At 37.2% G+C, this 20,199-nt stretch overlaps 1 protein-coding gene across 6 annotated transcripts in view; it reads right to left on the reverse strand.

The window, feature by feature from the left end:
• Nucleotides 1-20,199, reverse strand: part of NPAS3 (neuronal PAS domain protein 3) — a 608,446-nt gene that overhangs the window by 22,081 nt on the left and 566,166 nt on the right. For all 6 annotated transcript variants that reach the window (XM_051806249.1, XM_051806250.1, XM_051806252.1 and 3 more), the window contains 2 exons: nucleotides 10,847-11,040; nucleotides 4,249-4,355 (listed from right to left, as the gene is read on the reverse strand). In XM_051806249.1, coding sequence (XP_051662209.1) covers nucleotides 4,249-4,355; nucleotides 10,847-11,040 — 301 coding nt within the window. The remainder of the gene's footprint in view (nucleotides 1-4,248; nucleotides 4,356-10,846; nucleotides 11,041-20,199) is intronic.

Below are 20,199 nucleotides of genomic sequence, written 5' to 3' on the forward strand. Positions count from 1 at the left end.
CTGAGCCAGGGTACAGCCAGACCTGTAATTTTTGAGGGTTTGGATTCAAACACAAGTTGTTGCATCTTAGCCAGTTTCTGTGTGTTAGTTGAGCCAATGGGTGGTCCATGGTGCTGGTTGGTGTACTGGCTCTTAAAAGAGAGAACATTTTAACTATAATCTCTGTGAGAGAGACTTGATTTATGGTAAGTGATATCTGTCATGATTCTACCAGCAATTTATTTGACAGTGAAGATGAACAAACGAGAAGTTTCCTAAACTTCTGAAACCACGAAGCATTATAAAATGAGAAACAGATTGATAAGGTAGAATTGTAACACCAAAAAATTGGTGGAGAGATTTGTGAAAAAGCATGATCATTCAAAGTTTAAATGAAACAAGATAGAAAAAACAGCCATAAACTTTTTATCTCTATTTGGAAAAAACTGATGTTTCAATAGCTTGTGGTATCATGCCACATATGTTGGTATAAATGCAGGCATACATACAGTTAGAGTATGAATGTTGTTTTATTAATTCACAAGAGCATATAACTAACATAAATCTTGACCTCACTGAACATAATGGAATTTTTCACCCAGGTCAGAATTTTAGTCCATAAAAAATTGCTTTTTTAGGGCATAATCCCCATGTACGTTGAAGCTAATGAAAGCTTTTCCACTGACCATATCTGCTCTTTCATTAGGGCAGTAGTTCCCTTACAAAAGACTGCTATAGTCTTGCAGACCTTCTTCACCATTATACTTGTTATGGTCGCATTCCTGAAACTGCTTTTGTCTTCTTTTATCTCAGATAGATTTAACAAGGCCTGTTTTTCAAAGTTTCTAATGGGCTGCTATGATCCGAAGCCATCAACAGCCTTCTTGATTTTTTTCTCTGCAATTTTGTGCAACATTTTCTTCTTTACTTGTTTTCCTCTTTGATGTCTTTGAATATACTGGATGAGACAGCAGGATGTAGTGGTCTTACTTTTTCCTTATTTTTTTGTGATATGTTGTCAGTGAATAGGCAGAGTAGCAGTTTTATTTGTGTTTATTTTTACCTTTAAATCTACCATTGCAATTTGGATTTCTTCTTGTTTTAATAATTAAAAATTATTTTATCCCTGGTAAAAATGAACCAAGATGTTTAGTTGCATTCTGCAGTCCTCCATCAAACACACCCTTTACAGTCTGCTGCTCTCCCAAGTCCTGCTTCTGTTTTCCAGTAGTGCTTCCTAACCATTACTTTAGTTTCCAGCTCCTCTTTAAAATATTGAATAATATTGCTTTTTTTTTTGGTTCGTTTGTTTTTTTTTCATTGTGATCTCAAGCAATTATTTCCTGTATTGTACTGCAAATATCTCGTGCTGTCTGTTTCAAGGAACTGTGGTTCTGCTGAGTTTTACCTTGTACAGCCAGTTTGCGAATTTTAGCTCTGATTTTAATTTTTACTAGACCAGGAGAATTTTCTCTTTCTAGTTTGGTTTGAACTTGATTTTTTAGGATCGACAAGTTGATATGAAGCGTTTTGGGGTTTTAGGATTTTTTTCTCTTAGTTTTTAGACACTGTCTTTTAAATGCTAGAAAATTGAACACCTCTCTGGGGAAAGATATGAACAACTTCAGCTTTTGCAGGGTTATAGTGGGCAGGTGTACTTCCTCAGTTATTCCCAAGACTAATTTAAACTTGAATATCTTTCATACCGAGCATGAGTTTCAACATGAAAAGACAAATGCAAAGTCCTGGACTGACTCCTTGCAATGTCACAGGCTCAGAACTGACTGACTGGGTTGTTGCTTTGTGGAAAGGGACAAGGGTGTCCTGGTGGACAGTATGCTAAAAGCACGAATGAGCAGGGCTGTACTAAAAAGTGTATAGCCAGAAGAACACAGAAAGTCATTATCCCCCTTTACTCTTTAGATTGCATCTGGAATCTAATTTTAGACTCCTACCATAGGAAATATAGTGATAAACCTCAGAAAGTTCAGTAGAGGTCTGCCAAGATACCCAGGGGCTGGTGTACTTGCCCTGTGAGGAATGGCTGTGGAACCAGGCTTGTTCAGCCTGAAGAAGAGGTGACTTCAACGGAACCCAGCAGCATACCTGCAAGAAGGCTACTGCAAAGATGGAGCCATGAGCTGCACAATCAATACAGGGAAGTTCCAGCTGGATAGAATGAAAAAAACCCGCTGTGAAGGTAACCCCTATTAAGATATTGCAACAGGAAACTCAGAGAAGTTGTGGAAAGTCTGACCTTAGGGTTTTTCAACATCAATGAGAAAGTGATAAAAATTTGCTTTGAATCAGTGTTGATCCACTTTTGAGCATGAGGTGGGACTAGATATTACCCCAGAGTTCCTTCCAACCTAGATGATTGTATGAACATCTTGTTCCTATAAACCAAGAGAACAACTACACATAAAGGATGTAACTAGCCTTGTCTATTCAAAAAAAAGATTAGCCAATGAAGAATAATTATGCTATAGCCATACAGCCAAGTTTGGAACTTCACTGTACTGGATGTTCAGTGGGAGAAAGTCCTTGTGTTTACAAAGCTTGCAATTCAATCAGCTAAACTGGACACAGAGAGCATGAACACAGTAAGGTGAAGTGATTTTTTAGAAGTCATTCCTGTCTCCAGGGCCTCTTGATTCTTAGTCCAGTGCTTATACACTGGGCCACACTGCACTCATACTGTCTACATAGATCTCCAATTTTTCTGAAGATGAATGTTTCATAAAGCATATTCTATTTCAGAGAGAAGTGGTCATTCAGAAGATTAAGGTCTTTTTCAAATGGGATGCTCATCTATGCCAGGTGATATGTTAAGTCTGAGTCATAAATATCTTTTATTTCCTTGGTCAGATAGTGCAGTGGAAGTGCAACTTGTCATTTTTGACTTCCAGCTTCAAGAGCACCAAGTAAGTTTTTGAATTTGTTCCTTCATTTCTCAGCAATATTAAATGCTCCAAATGTAAATGATGCCAAATTACTTTGTTTATCCTTTTGGATAGTTGATTTTATTTTTTTCCTGCAGAAATATATCTAATCTGACCTTCTTATGCTGATTGAACTTTACCTTCTAGAAACTTCAGGGACTATTTGAAAGCTTTACAGAGCTTGATACTGCTGTTAGCTGCCATATGTTATCACAGAAGCTGTCCTTGTTCTCCTGCTTTCTGGTTGCAGTTACCCTCCTATCTTCCTTTGCAGATCAAGCAAGGTAATTTGAGACTGAACACTTTATACTGCCTTCTATTGGAGTCATATGGTTTTGTAAAATCTAATTAAAAGTGCCTGCACTTGGGCTGCTGCACTTTTATTAGGAAATGCTAGTGGGACATGGTGCAGGGGGAGCAGAGTTGTTCAAATCTGTGGCTCTGAATTTAAGAAGCAGTTTGCAGATAGTCTTCTACATTAAGAAAAACACCAAAGTCAATCATAAACACAGTCAGTCACTGAAACTTCCAAAGAATTATCTGGCTTCACTGCAGGCGCAGATAAATTAGAGATTATGGGCATAAGTCTTTTTTCGCACCAGGGTAAATCAGGAGCCCTATCACTGAAGTCAACAGATCTCAACAAGAAAAGAATTAGGCCCTATGGCTTTTAATAAGAAGAATACAAAGAGCTTAATTAGAAGGAATCGAACTGAACCTCTCTTCCCCCATACAGAGACATTGCGTATGTTCTCTGGTAAAGTTTGTCTCATAACATTTTTGTACTTCTGTTATTCTTATCCTAATCAGATACTACTTGTATCAGGGACTTAGACGCTATAAGGATGAGGGCCATTTAGATGTTAACACATAGGGTGGTTAAAGCACTAGTAGAGCTGTAGCTTGTTTCTGTATTGAAAAACATGGTGAAATCCCAATTTTGCTGCAGTTTTTGTCCCCCATGTTATGACTCAGAAAAAAAACTTCAGAGGAGGAGTTCATTTTCTGTGCCAGGGAGAGAGTTTCTCACCTAAGCAATCCTCTCTGAAGGATTAAAATCATGTACAGCATGTGTAAATTAACAGCTGATAGAAACTCTGGTAATACAAATATAATGCTTTATTTCCACATACATGAATGATCATATATGTCTATAGAAAGACTTGAAAGTAAATAATACAAAAAGTTATATTTGAGCCATCCTCTGTGAAAACCTATGACAAAAAAGCAGGTGCAAGATGAAGACACCAGTTGTGGAATATAAATAATAGTTCAGGAACAATCAAGTGTTGTACCAGATTATTTTGACAAAAATGGAAGTACTTACAGTCTAAGTGACTATGTCTGATGCCTTCCACATCTTCAGCATGAATGAAATGGTAACATCTCTTTCCTACAATATCTACAGGGGTCAGATCCATGTAATCACTAATCCTAAAAAGGAAAAAGAATATACGGTCTATAATTCAAGAAGGAAAAAACCAAAAGAACTGTCAAATGACTCAGAAAGTGAAATCTGCTAAAAAGTTTTTTCACTACTAAAGTCATTTGAATGGAATATCTCTACAAACGAGACACAGCCTTAAAAGGAAAAAAAAAGAAAGTTTTTTTTTAAAGAAACCTGGAAATTATTTTATCCATTTAAATAAGTGGAAAATTAAATTCTAGTACATATTGTCCCAGTAGCATAACACCAAGAAAATATAATTCCATGAAATTATAAAGCATTAGCAGCAATCCAAAATCCTCATTAAAAGACTAAGATGATTCAAGGTTACATAATAAAGTAGAAACATGTTATGTTTATACCAAATGATTAGAGACACATTTCATTTCAACAGATTGGTCTTCTATTGGGTATATTCATGAAAAAGCTCTTCAACCATTTCTTGGCACCAAGTCCAGACTGATTTTTCAAGGGATATAATTTAAATGCTGAGACACACAGATGCCTCAGGGTGTTATCTTTTTTAGTCTAATTCATTTGGGAGCTTAGCTTTCACTCTGGGCCCTTTCAACTGGGACTTTGTTGTTTATTGCACATAGAAACTTCAAAATCTATTCTGCAGACCTTTGTGTGCGTGTCTGTGTGCTTGTGTCAGTGTGGGTGTGTAAACTTGTATCATGGACTGTCAAGGTGTCAATGTCCTTAAATGTAATACAGAGATTATAAAGAAAACAGGAAAATCTTTTGCTCACACAATCATTTAAAAGTATGTCTGTTTTTTAGACATAGAATAATTTTTTTAGGGTTTGAAATAATCTGCAATGATTGGGGTCGAGCCCACTTTTCAATTTTGAGACATAATTGTCATTCATTTACAGGAGCTGTAAAGACCACTAAACATTTTGATATAACAAGATAGCTACTGGAGTGTGATCCTGGGGGACGCCTAAAGCAGAAGCCGAACTGTGTGGGTCTGAGGGGCTTGCAGCAGGCAGAAGGGGTGAACACAGCCACTGATGCACTGATTAGCAGAGCTGTGTTTGTCTGAAGCAGGGTGAATGCATAGACTGTAAAGAGCGAAGGACAATACCACAGCAGCACTGGTGATTTGAACCCAGTTGAAAATAACCCCAAACAACAAACACGAAAAACTTCACAGGTCATGCAGGTGAAATCAAATTTGCTTGTAAATTTTTCAAATCAAGTTTAGCACAAAACACAACAGCCTTCTCTCACTTTCATGACAGAGGGTGTTGAAGGATGTGCACCTTCAAACAACTGCCTAGTAGTTACAGCACTTAACCAAATATGGGATAGCCATATGGGGATATCTGTCTAACGTTTATCACAAACTACAGTTGAAAAGCACCTCTTCTACCTTCTCGTGGAGGACACAATTCACAAGGATAAAGACAAAACTGAAACTGTGGCAGTGGGATTCCCTATCTCTCCTGATGAGTTCCTCCACTTTGGTTGCACAGTGAAATATTTGCTGGGAAGAAAAAGGACCTGGGGTCTCTGCCCAGTGATAAGAAACCCCAGCAGAAGGAAGGGAGCCTGAGATTTAAACATTCCTGTCCCCTCTATATTATCTTTTTATACTGAACTAAATGTATAAACAGTCCATGGTGCAGGAACTAGAACTCTGGTCTTTCCTCTCATGTCTACACTCACCTCACTGGCACACTTTGCTGTCTCTTCTCTGGCCCAAGAACTGAGTGTTTTCTAGTTGGAGGTGGCTCTGCTTTAAGATAGTGGAACAGGTTCTCCAGGGAAGTGATCACTGCACCAAGCCTGTCAGAGTTCAAGAACTGTTTGTGCTCTCAGGCACATGGTGTGATTCTTCCACCACCTGCATAGGGCCAGGAGGTGGACTCGATGATCCTGATGGGTCCCTTCCAACTCAGCATATTCTATGATAAGATCAGGGAAAGGAAATCTCACCCTGCCAGCCTAGTAGAAAGAGGCAATCTCCAGGCAGGCCACTGCCCTGTGGTGTTCCCAGGCTGTGAGTGCTACAGCTCACAGGACTAATACGAAAGACGATCATTCTGCTTCCTCTCTGGTAAATTTGACTCAGCTGGATTTTATTTCTCTGCAGTAGCCTGTTTGTGTAAAGTCTTCACAGATAAAAATTAGCAAACATTGCAAGGCAACTGTGGAAGCAGATTCACAACCCCTTAAGTTTAAGGTTACACCAGGGGAGGTTTAGATTGTATACTAGGAAAAGTATTTCCACCAGTAGAGTTATCAAGCATTGGAATGAACGGGCTTCCCAGGGAAGTGGTTGAGTCACCGGCCCTGGAGGTATTTAAAAAATGTGTATATGTGGCACTTAGGGACATGGTTCAGTGGTGAACCTGGCAGGGCTTGATTTATAGTTCGACTTGAGGATCTTAAAGGTCTTTTCCAACCTAAATTGGTCTGTGATTCTATAATTTTAAGGAAAAGATGTTTCAGACAGACATATGAAGGACATAGGATTTTTTTTTAAATGAAAAATGTGGAAGAAGAAAGAGAGAGAATATCCACATATAAGTGATGTTCAATGGTAAGCAATGACATCAAAAACAGAAGCAAAAGAAATTACATCAAATAGAACACATGCTTATATGACAGGTACTAAAGATGGAAAAGAAATAATTTACATGGATAAAGTAAAATAAATATGGTATATCTTGGAGCACTTGTTAGGAGATAGATCTTGTGGCACCCAAGTCCTGTGACAAAATAAAGTAATAGGTTGATGAGTAAGAACCTGGTTTTACTGAATACATGGACCTCATCCCGTAAAACATAAGCATAGGCTTATGTTTGAGCAGATCAGTGGTTCTACTGACTAACAGGACTGATAACATGATTGAAATTTAAAGGTAGGTATACGGTACAGCGCTTTGCTGAATGAGAAACAGACTGTGCACTCATTTGTAGACCTGTAGACTGTTTCTGCAAGTCTGAAGGAACTACTTACAACCACTATATGGCTAACAAGCTAAACCTCTTCCATGTGATTATTTTTTCTTTTGAGCATATAGTAGCAGATATGGCTATAGCAGTCCACATTAAACTGGACTATCAACTATCTCCACGTCTCCAATCCTTAGCAGTTGACTCTGAAAACACAGTAGCGTCTTTATTTTGCTTTTAATTGTTTATCACCATGTGACATGATTTGTCCTCTGCAGGTGCTTTTTGCACTCCATTGACTATTTCAGACTAGATGGTAAAGCTTAGATGACATGAATCCTAAAAGAGACATAGATTAATATGCCGCATTTTAGGCAACAAAATTTTGCATCTATATTTTACACTCTCGAAGCAATATATTAATTGTTAGAAATAGCCAGTGTACTACCTAATAGATCTTATCTCAAAGGGAAGCTAACTTGACCAGTTTGTGCACTGAGTCCAGGATTCTAAAGTAGATCTCTTCATTCAGAGAAAAGTAACAAGATGCACCCAAAGACCTGACTAATGTCGCTCCTGCTCACTGCTGTTGCAAGCAGTCAACCACTTGGAAAACTAGGAGTACTATTGATCTCACCCCTGCTGATCCAATGGTCCACTGTGAGCATTCATTTCAGTTAAGTGGCATGGCTTCTGCTCCATACTCCCTGCAGCTGCCAGTAACTCCCCATTGCTCCATAAATAGTGCTTACAGCTTGCCCAGCATGAATCCATTTTTCTCTGTTTTCATCAATGTTGTGCTTGCTTTACTGTGGCACCACAAAGAATCTCCTGGCTGCCTGCAAGGGCCAGGAGTCGAGCCCATATATTCATGATGGGATACTTATCTCCTTTTCTATAGTCCCAGAAGAGAGATCCCAACTTCCCTGACTCAGAGAATGGCCTTGGCAAACGCCCAGATAATTAATCTGACAGCTTCAATCAGCTGTTCAGTTAATTCCTTCCCATCTTCTGTTTTTTTTCCATTCTCCCAGTTTTTAGAGTCATATTCTGCTTTGCACCTGCTATGAAATCCAAGTCCTGTCAGTCTTATTCTATTTTTCATCACTGGAAATCCCACTGCGTCTATGAGCTCACATTCACCTCCCAGCACTGGCGAAAGTGTTTCTGCTATTTGAAAATATTTTTATGAACTATTTCAACAGTGACATCAGGGACCTAAAGCGAAACTATTGCAACATAAATTCAAGTACCATCATATGCATTCTACATTAGCATATGAGATAAAATCTATCACAAACAAGGCAAAGTTGTTTTATAATGTTGCCTTTAACAAATGAAAAACATTAATAAGCTCAACACTTTATTGCTGGTTTACCACAGTTTACCACATGATATCAGCCTTTTCTATGTGATTACCAATCAGTGTACCTAATCTGAGGCATTTAACAGTTTTCAGTGATGCCTTTCTCAGGCACTTGAAAGTTTATTGCTACATGAATGTAAAGGGAAGGTTTGAGAAAAATGTTTAATTAAAAAAACTCCAACAATTTAGGGCTGATAAAAATGCCAAACGGACAGCAGAAAAAGCATAAATCTTTCTAACTTGGCCTAAAAATTCATATCATTCTTGACCTGATAGGATAGTGCATTTTTCACATCCATCTGATTCCTGGCTTTTTTTATGGAGGTTGACAATGAAGGTAACACTAAGTGCAGGCGATTTTGTTAAAAGGAAATATGTTCGTGAGGAACTAGATAGATACCAGCAACTCATTTCACAGAGGCCTTCAAAAAACTCTGAAGTGGTAGTAGCTTTCCATTACTACCTAGGTAGGTTACAGTGAAATCAAAGACTAAGGCAAAAGTTTTCCTCTAGATCCTACTCCTAATTCCTAGAGCCAGCTGCCAGATTATACAGAAGCTGGATTCTCACTGGATAGACTCACAGGCAAAAAGCCCAAACTTTAATGCTGTTATCCACTTTCTCTGTAACCTTGTGCAATCCACTTTCCATGGAGCAGTTTTTCCAAGCTTAAAAATGAGAATAATATATTCACTTTTAGATAATGCTTTGGAAGTTTAGATGAAGTGTTCTCTCTAACAGTCAAGTAATATTGTAGCAGTTCAGCAATGTGACAACCTCATAACTGAAATGGAAGATTATTTTAAATTGTTTAAGACTCTGATTCAACAAAACATTTGGGTTTATCCTTTTTTATAAAAGTTTATATTGATGTGCTGTCCTGATCATAGGTATTCCATTATGATTGAGCAATTATGATTGCTCATATCAGAAAGCTTCCACTCAATTTATAATATGCCATGGTTGCTGTAATAATCCTGTTTGTTCCACTGATAAGTCCCCTTGACAAAATTTCTTTTGGCTACATTACCTTCCTACTTCCTTTCCGGCTTTTCTGCGCTACCTCAGATTTCCATCAATGGACCCAAACTTTATTACTTATCTCTTCCCTCTTATGTATCTTCACTTCTGCTCTAAATACCCATTCCCTGGATTTTATTTTTATTTTTCAGGGCCACGAGGCCTTAATGGTCTTGACCAGCCTCCCTCCCCTGCCCTTCACACACCCAGAACTCCATGTCAGCCCTCTGGGGCTTCTCCCCACCCCAGCCCAGACCCCCATGTCAGCCCCCAGGGCTGTCAGCCCCTACCAGTCTCCAGCTGCTCATAGCCCTGCCCATTCATGTGTTCTACTGACCAGATCCCAGCCCATGCCACTGCCTGTCCCCAGGGAGGTGTCCAATGCCTGGGGCTGGGGCTGTCCCTGTGCCCCCCCTCAGCTTTTAGGATGGTGGGATGGGCCCTGGCTGCCAGGTCCTGCTCTGACAGACCACCATGGGGAGCTCCTGATACTACAAACATCCAGTCCCCAGTGAGCAGACAGCTGAATTTAAATACTATCTTTCACCTTCTGAGATCACTTGTCGCTTTCACATCGAACGTGGCCCCCCCTCAACCAACTCTTCATCACCTGTTTCCATTTCACTGCTGTCTTTCCCAGTATGCCCTTAACCAATTTTATTCTACAGTTTTCCCACCTCTAACTGCAACAGATCCCACCTCTCTAGCCTACTATCTAGGCCATCTGTGCTTCTGTTCCATTAAACACTGAGCATGATGTGCTGTAATCTGCAAATTAGTTCAAAAACGGAAAACTTTAAAACTTCAGACAGAAAAACTTGTGGAGGGGAGGATGGGAGAGCATAAGGACAGGCATACAGGTCAGACTAACGTCTGTCTAGTCCCAAGTCTTGACTCTGAGAGGGACAGGGAAAGATTGTAAAAACCAGGAAAAGCTTAGAGGAATCCTTCCTGGTCTATCTTCCCTTATTCCAGCAAGATATCCTGCAAATTATGGTTTTTAATTTATTTTATCCTCTTAGAATGTAATGAAAATGAAGGTGGTGATGATGAGAGTGAATTCAGCACTCTCATACAATACCAGGATGACATTGCAGGAGTCACAAATTTCAAAACTTCTTGCCAAGCCCATGGCACAAAGAATACAGACAGCAAAAATAAAAAAAAAGGAGCTAAAAGCTGTACCTATTTTCACAGTAAATGATATTGAGGTCCATATTCACACGAGTGACAAACATGTGGCAGTCAATCCTGACTTCATTAATTGTAGGAGGTGGCAAAGCATGAGCAACGACAACAAGTCCCATGATTTGGCTGGGTACTGTCCGACCGTGTGATAGTGATACTCTCAGACGTAATCGGCCTGTTATATGAATCACCTGCAAAATAAAAATAATAGAAAATACCCAGTGAATTCTGAATGCAATTTTGACATCAGTTTCTTTACTATTCCCTAAAGATCACTTGACACAACCTAAAATCATACTAAGTAGTACCAGTATTAGTGTTAAGCTTATTAATATTTGCTGTCAACATACCCTGTCTCTCCTAGTGGCAAAAAGAAGAACATAACAGGCAAATACTTCACATTCATCAAATAAAAACCTAGGAATTTCTGTGGTATTGATTTTTGCTGTATGATTCTTACAGAAAGAAAGAAGATAACAGAGTAGAAACTCAACAAGAGAGGGAGTGTGATAAAACTGAAACTAGGAAGTTGGAAATTAATAAAATAATAATTTCATAACATTTGGGAATTGAATATGAGACAGAAATATCAGCAGTTTTGAATTTTTTTCAGAATGGATTTAATTGAATTGCTAGTCACCTACACTATGGAGACACTGTTCACTGCCTTAAATTTCTTCTTTGTGGTTGGCAATTTGAGGAGCAACAGCCTGTAAGTGATCTATGAGCTCAGCTGCAGGATGGTCTTCTTGCATCCACAGCAAAGGTTTTAAAGGGCTGGCAGACGTGTAATGACTTTGACTAGTATGTATGTATGTATGGAGAGCTCCAGGGGTGGTAGTTTCTTTCATATTCACAAGATAATGCCTGAAGATGCCTGGGAGATCTGATTGTATCCCTAAGAATTTCACCCTTATTCCAAGAACACTGCCTGGAATGGAGTAAATTGAAACTCTGGAAAAAGAATAATCCACCACTTCCAGTTACACTCTTTCATGAGTTCTGTGGATAAATAGAGGGGTTGTTTTGTCCAGTAAAAGAATATAATTACAACATATTGAAATGAAAATGGAAACTGCAGTTCCGGTACTCATGGATAAGAAAGCTATAAGAAGTGACGGTTGCAGGGTCTCCCAGATTTTCACCCTGTTGTTTTACGAGAAGGCTTCCAGGAGATGAAGGCCACTTTCACTGTCATCCCAGACTCACTACCCAGAGGTCAACAGAGATGTTGGTTGATATCAGGGGCACTGGAGAAGGTGACAGAAATGGGATGTAGCTATAACTGCACTGATACTCATCTCACAAAGATAGCAGACAAACTCTTTGCTTCTGATCTGAGATTGATTGTTATTACAAAGTGAGAGAGAAGAAAATTTTTCATTTACAAGACTGCAAATCACAAAATGCATCCAAATTCAAATCTAATTCATGCTAGCAGATCTGTGATCTAAGCCTTAAAGTTTGTTCCTTTTTTTTTAACCTATACCATCAAAATATCTCCTTTCACCATTATTTTACATTTTGATCTTAGCCAGTGTGGTGAATCTGAATGAGGAAAGTGATTAGCTGCTCTGTTTGTCCATTTCAGTTGCAGGTTTCTGACCACCTATGTTTGAAGTAATTATGCCTAAATTCAGACTTAATGCACCTTCCAAGGGCAAACTATCCTATGAATATTTGAAAAAGTTCCTAAAGGCAAGGATGCAAAAACACCATTTCAAACTTACTTTAATTTTTCTTAAGACTTCATTAACTAATGAAGAAATAGATAAAAGAAACAGGATTAACTTCACAGGAGGGGCAGCAATAGTATATTTTGCTCCTTCTAGCTAGGCTTCCATATACATCTGCTTTTTATCATTATCTGTCTCTTTTTATCATGCAATTTCAACTTACTGCAAAACTCAAATCTGTAAATGCTTGCAAAAATGCTGATGGATAACTAGTAAAAATGTGAAAAATTATCTTATAGGGAACATGTTATGCAAAAATATTGTTCTGTTGTTTTTTCATAAGACTCCTTATGCTAATATGTTTGAAGTTGGCACTATCACTTGAGGGAATTTCTAAGATACATCATATTTATCTCTTCTTTGTACTTTTTAAACCTTCATGTCATTTGCAGCTAAATATCAACATGATCTGTTTTTGAACAACTCTCTATTCAGACAGTACCTCATTTTTTTTTCTGATCCTTCATCTGGAATACACCTCAGATGTAGTATTGCCCCAAGAGACAATTCCAAACATGTTAGAAACACCATATATTAACATTGTTGAATTTCAAGAGAATTTGTTTCCAGATTCAAATTAGTTAGCTTGTTTCTAGCTTTACCATGGATCCAAACATGTTCTAAATCCCCATGTGAATTCAAATTTTAGGGGTCAGCACTCAAAGAAACCCCAACATTTTGATTCTGTACACTTGAAAATGTACAGCAAACTGCTCATCAGTTCCACTGCCTGTGTGCCCATATAGAAACTGTATTTCCATGCCTGAAATCACTTTCTATGACACCATTAGTCAAATGCACCAAGTGGGAAATCTAATTGGTAGTAAAAAACAATTCTAACTGTCATGACCTTGTTCTATATTGTGAGTATTGCCACTTTTAACACTGGTTCATTTGAACTGGGATTAGGGGTGATAGGAATTATAGGGTCAATTATCTCCTGTAGCTAAAATTAATCTCTTTATAATTCAATCCCACAGCACTGTCTCTCATATCCTAAAACAGTATTATGACTTTAATGAAGCTAAATTGCAAGAATAAACTGTTTTATGAAGGACAATACTTGGCTCCAGATATAAATATTTAATAAAAATTTGCTAGGAATATACTGAAAATCAAAAGTAAATGCAGTTCTTCTGTGCAGTTTTCTTTATAAATGCTTCTTTCTGAAAAGTATGCAACAGTCCAAATCCCTCTTTAAACTGTAACTGTCTTCTTTCTAATAATGCTATATGAATAGACTGGCACATTTAGATGTCACAGCAAGAGAAGACAGTGATAATGTATTCTGTCCATTATAAAAAGGTGGGTTAATCATCAGATCATAGAATCATCAGAACCTTCATATGTCAAGAGCTGTACAGATTTCCCCAGCATTTCTTCATCTACCTCCTAAATTAATCAATATCAAGACTCCTTTTTCACTCTGCTGGAACTGGGTTAACAGTTCAGACACTTTTTTGCTTACAAACTGTTTATTAGTAGGTGTTGTAACTATGATTCTATGATTCATCCTATAGAAACAGAGGGAAATCTTAATGTCAAAATAAACTTTGCAACCTGATCTAGACCAGGATTTAGCACAGGTCATTCTGATCTGTGTTATTGCTTGTAGTGTAACCTGGTTGTATAATAATTACTCTTGGATAGACAGGTGGGAGAACAAAAAAGCATTCTACAAAAATAAAACTTTTAACACTGTGAAATAAAAATAACACTGCTGTAAAGATGTCATGCTGAAGCAAAACAACTACTGTAAAAATCTTCTGCACTGTTTAATTGACTTGTTAAAAAGCAAAGTCTAAATCAACTTTGCCTGAAACTCCAACAGTGCAAAAAAATTATTTGGCTTTTATTTTTAGCTGATTAGAAAAAGGATTTGCAAAATATTGTAAGTACATGTAAACACAGTTTATGAGCGTGGGAGTGTTAACAAGCCACACTGGTTGGACAAATATATATTTCTTTTCCCTGCCATATGCTCTCTTTAGTCATCTGTTAGCGATATGCACTTAGATGTGCTCTACTAATGTCTACTCATTGTAAACAAGCATATCACAAAGACTTTGATAAAACCTTCCCTCTGTCAGTGCTTAATAGGAAAGTCCAGTGATTGAAAAACACATCTGGAACCTGTTCATCAGCCTTTAAAGCTAAATCTCACCGCTGGAAATGGAAATATTTTCTTTGTCAAAAGACGTCTTTAAATATTACATCCATTTTTTCACATACATATGATGTCAGAATAAGGACATGCATTACCAGAGGCTATAAAAACCTGCAAGCATGAAAAATCTGTGAATTTCACCTTTCAGATGTCTCTGTGTTCTTCAAAACTTAAACTTCAATTTGAAATAAATTTCTAATCTATTTCTTTTGTTCTCTGTGTAAATCACTATGCCAATTTATTGTGTGTGTGAAACCACAGCACTGGCAGAAGTTGTCCCTCCAGCTCATTTCTCTTAATAATATATTAAATTTGAAGTCTTAAAATTATAGCTTATAATCAATTTTTTAAAAGTCATATATGAAAACATCCTAATTTAGTTTCTGTGCCTAGATATTTATTTAGTGAATTTACAAACAACTCACACACACATTTATCCCATTTACAGAAATAACTGTGATTCTGAAGGATATATATATTTGTTTTAATCTCTCAAAGATGTTATTTTATACTTCCAAAATCAACATGTAAATCTTTAAAACACAATTAATTTAAAGTGTTAAATTGATTTAAGAAATATCTTACACGCTATAGCCCTGTTCTTGTATTTTTCTTTTGTAGAGTTGTGTGCTCCTTCACTGATACATGTACATACATCTCAAAACCTGTCTGTAGCACCAGTGAGACAAATGTTTTAATACTCCACAAGGTAAAGAGTTCTTATATGGTTTCAGGTAAGTGATTTCTCAGGTAAGACTGAACATTGGAAGCAGGCTTTCCTCCGGGCTTTGAAAAGAAAAAAGAGTTCACTGTCACATCTGGAATTCACATAGTGATATCTGAAAGTTGTTCCTTTTCTGACATCAAAATATATCCATGTCTATCAACCTAAACTTCAGTATAGGCTTCTTTGTCTATGACAGTTATCTTCTTTCTTCCCTGTGCCCCACTGTAGTCACTATAACATTTCTACTTGCTTATATTTTCTCATGACCAGAAACCATTTATTTCTGGGGTTCCATAGCCCATTCTCATTGAGATCAAAGCCTGCTCGCTCTCAGTCTTCAGGAAAGCTTTGGAAAAAGACGTCACTGGCCTATATTCAGCAGTAGTTGGGATCTGAGAGGTCCAGTAAGGCCTTGTGTTTGTAGTTCCAGAAATACTTGTGTATCCCATTCTCAGACCTACTGCATTTCTATTAACATTGCAGTATTCCTAACAGGAGGTCCTATGGAGCATGACATTTTGGTGTTGAAAAGGAATGAGCAGCTACAGCTGCAATATGTTGGACTATCTCACATGTGCAGCAAGTCTGAGGAGTCCCAAATGCATCCAACTTTCTGTACACACACAGATCAATTCTCCAACTTGTGTACAGTTAGCTTAACATACAAAGAACACATTAGGCTTGCATATGCATTTTACATGATGGGTTTGTATCCATTACGTAAATTAAAGTTTGCAGATGCATGCTCCTGTTGTATCAATTTTGTATCAATCCTCTTTTAATCTATAAAATAACCATTTTATCATCTTTTCCCTTGTTAACATCAGCCATCTCCAACTTCATAAGCATCATCTATCTTTTCTCTAGGACAGCATAACAGAATACATGTCTACTTACAGTAATTATTCTCAACACTTACTTGAGTCAGAAGTTTGTTACTTCAGTGTTAGCCTTGAAAAAGTGCTCGTATGTGGAAAAGCCTGTATGTTTGGGTTTTCTTTTTCTGACCAAAGTAGTCCATCCAATAAAAGTCATTGCTTCTACACATAAACCTTGTCCTATTATATCAAGTCCGCACCGGAACAAAGTGCAGCTGTGGGTGAGTCATTCGGAACCACAGCAGATGAAAAAAAAGACGAGGCAATAATCTATGATTCCTGAGAAACAGCTTTGCAGTCAGTCTTGATTGAGTTATGCACTGAATGCCACCTGAACCACTGCTCAGAGCTGTGGTCTTGAGCACTCATTCAAAGAATACAAGCCTGATTTCAAGGAGGGCGAACATTATTCCTAACACATACATAGTTTCAAGGTCAATAGCCTCTTTTCCATCCACAAGTACATTTCAAATCCCTTCAAATACACCTGCAAAAGACAGTCTGAAAATGGAAATGGTATTTACATTTAAACAGCATATTTCGTCTCAGGATGTATTTTATTGTTAAAAAGTCAATACTAGTTTTTGAAGACACTCTAGGCTTTCCTATCTTTCCTCTGTTATCACTCTCTCCAAATAATAAGATTCAAAAGCTATTCTACTGCTTAAAATAGTCAGAGGCAGAATTTAGGCTAATCCTAAGGGGTTTAAAAAAGTATCCTTATGAGACCTCAAAGTCATTGGCACTTAAAGACAAGCATCACACAAGAAACACCCCAGCGTGGCAGGCTCAGTTCGTAGTACTTGCTCTATCCCTAATGTGACCTGAGTAGAGTATTATTGATTGCACATGAGGAATGTTGAGCTCAGTAGCAAGCACAATAGCCACAGTCACTTTCATTCAAGTACACCACAGGGAACAGCTGCTCTTCTGCACTAAATTTACAGTTTTGAGCACACATGCAAAAAACTGGTAGTTCTACAACCTCAGAATGCAGAACCTCTTATCTCCCACTTACCCCAGACTAGATAACAAACTAAAGGGCAGGGAATGGAGACAGCTTTCTAACTCTCCAAAAGAGAGAAGACAAAACACGAACCTGACATTGCCCGTGTTATGTTGTCTAGGTCAAAGTTACCTTAAGAATACTCTGTGGGAGTAATGGAAGACTGTTGTATGATAAACAATTCCTAAAGCTGCCATAAAGAAAAAGGCATTTTCAAGAGTGTGTAAATGTCTGTCAAGAGTTATCAAATCTTAATAGCCTGGGAAATGTACAGCAGACCATAGGTTGGTCAAGAATAATTAGTAAAAATATATTTGCTATCAGCATTTACAGATGCTGTAGATTAACATTATTAGATCCTAAATTTATGGCTGATTTTTCATTGTGTTACATAACAGTATTTACTTTTTTTAATTTGAGATAGTAGATAGCAGTTATTGTTTAGGATAGCATAGCACACTGTCCTGTGTTGTACATGGACACATATCTATCTTTATTGCCATGATGGTTCTCATGTCAGAATTCTTAGGTCAAGTCTTGCATTGGTATACATCACAGTAGTAAAAGTTGCATGATCAAGACCTTTCAAAACCATATGTGCATTGTAAAATATGTTAACGATAACACATCCTTTCCTGTGTTAGAATTTTTCATTGATTGCATTGCATTAGCAAGCTACTTTTCTCTAAATGAAAGATGTTGTAGACCTGACACTCCTGCAATCAGCTTTATAAAATAAAAAGAAATATTGTGCTGTCATTGCACATTATAATTTTTCATTTATTTTGCTTTATACAACTGCAAAGGTTTCCATTTACATAATCAAACCTTACAATAAGAGCTCCAAATCTTCCACTATTAAATAGTATCTTTTAAATATATGCAGTGTTAGTCATTCAAGTTATATACCTTTGAATCTTTATAAGATATCTTATTAACAACTCAATCTATCAACAATGCATTGTTTTTTCATAATCCAAAACTTAGAAGCATTTGAAGAAGATCAGCATTAAAAAAATGGGAAAAGAAGAAACTAAATGAAATCAACACACTGCAACCTGAAAAAGTAGCCATAAAAATTGGGTTTGTAACAGAATACTTTTTGAAGTAATTGGCACAAAGGCTGTTCTAGTGCAGATTGCTGCAAGAGTGCTCTTGGCAAGAACATCATAAGCACTAGCAAAACTTTAATATGCTCAAACAGCCAAATACAAACTGACACCAGGAACCCAAGTGTGGCAACAAACAGGAAAAAAATAGAGTATCTCAATTTAATACAAACCTACATACAAAGGGATCAATTTTTACAATTCGTGGTTTAGCATACAATACAGCTGTCCTCAGAGTGAATATAGAGTAGCTATACATAAGAAATTAGAATTATCAATTCAGGGGAATTTCTCAAGAGTCCTTTTGATATGTAATACAGCAAATATAATGACTAAGAAACCAGACATCAATGCATTAAATGAGATCAGGTTGAGATCTATTTAGAAAAGACAGGTTTAAGCTGGAAAAAGAATCTCTTTGATACGACCTCCAGACCAGACCATTTGCAGAAGGATTCAAGATGAACAGATTTACCCTTGCATATCTGTTTGCTTCACACACGCTTTTAAATATAAACTCTAAAATTTTTAATATTGAGTTATTGAAGAATTAAGTCTATGTAGTAAAAAAGATTAAGAACCTGGGATTGTCTTACACTTCTTGCAAATGTTATAATGGATTTTTTATGTTGAATTCAGAGGAATAAATGAAACATAGTTATTTAAAACCTACCTAACATAACTAACTTATTTATAAATCACAGAATCACAGAATATGCTGAGCTGGAAGGGACCCATAAGGATCATTGAATCCAGCTCTTGATCTATTATACATTCTGGCTACTGCTGGTCAAGCTAGAAATCTGAAATGTCTCAGAATTTTTGTTAGTCTGCATCCCTGATTTGTGGCCAATACTTATTTAACCCTGAAATTCAAAAGATAGGTTCACTTTAACAGATTTGTCACTGCAAATCCCTCAGTGTTCAAATATGTTGCATTTTTTTCCCCTCACAGAATGTTTGAAGTCTCCTTTAAAAATAATGCCTTAAGGATATTTTTTCCTTAATACTATTTAAAGAAAGTTAAAAGCATTTTGCTATTGAAGTGTGCAGGGTTCCAATAAAGGAATTGTCATTCCTGCCCATGAGCAAACTCTCTTGAAGCTCACTATTCCAGAATTCTGGTGCTCCTGCCAGCAGTGAAAGTCGAACCTGAAAAATGACTTTTGTTGCACCAGTTCCAATGCAGTTTATCAGAGTATTGGGGGGTGGAAAATGGCTACATCATTCTGCAACAGAAAGGGTGAAAAGGTTGTTTAAAAAAAGTAAGTTTCAATCCTGTGTGTCAGGGTAACCAAACCTTATTGCACTAAAGACAACCAATAATAAGTATTCTTCAGATGTAGGGTCTTTATTTCTATCTTTGGAGGGAGAAATAAAAGGTTTTTAGTTTGTTTTTTTTCCTTACTGCTTTCTTTGATGTAGTTCTTAGCAGTCCAACAATTACCTTAGGTGATTCTGTGCAAGGACTTGATAAGTGAGAAAGGACTAGATAAAACAAAGTATCTGATATTAATGTATTTTTCCCACACAAGGAGAAAAAATATATTAATGCCGTTGTCTGTAAAGACAGAAATGGATTCCCCAACTCAGCCTTGATTAAGACAGGAATGTTTATGTTCTACTCAAGCTCTCCACCTGTGGTGGAATTCTGCAACCCCAGAATTCATTCTGAAGCTAGTCAAGGAAAATTACATTCGCTCCTCCTAATTTTGTGGCTAAATTGG

Source organism: Manacus candei, unplaced genomic scaffold (genome assembly GCF_025592945.1).
Source record: "Manacus candei isolate 608988 ecotype Guabito, Panama unplaced genomic scaffold, ASM2559294v1 h1tg000067l, whole genome shotgun sequence".
NCBI lineage: Eukaryota > Metazoa > Chordata > Aves > Passeriformes > Pipridae > Manacus > Manacus candei.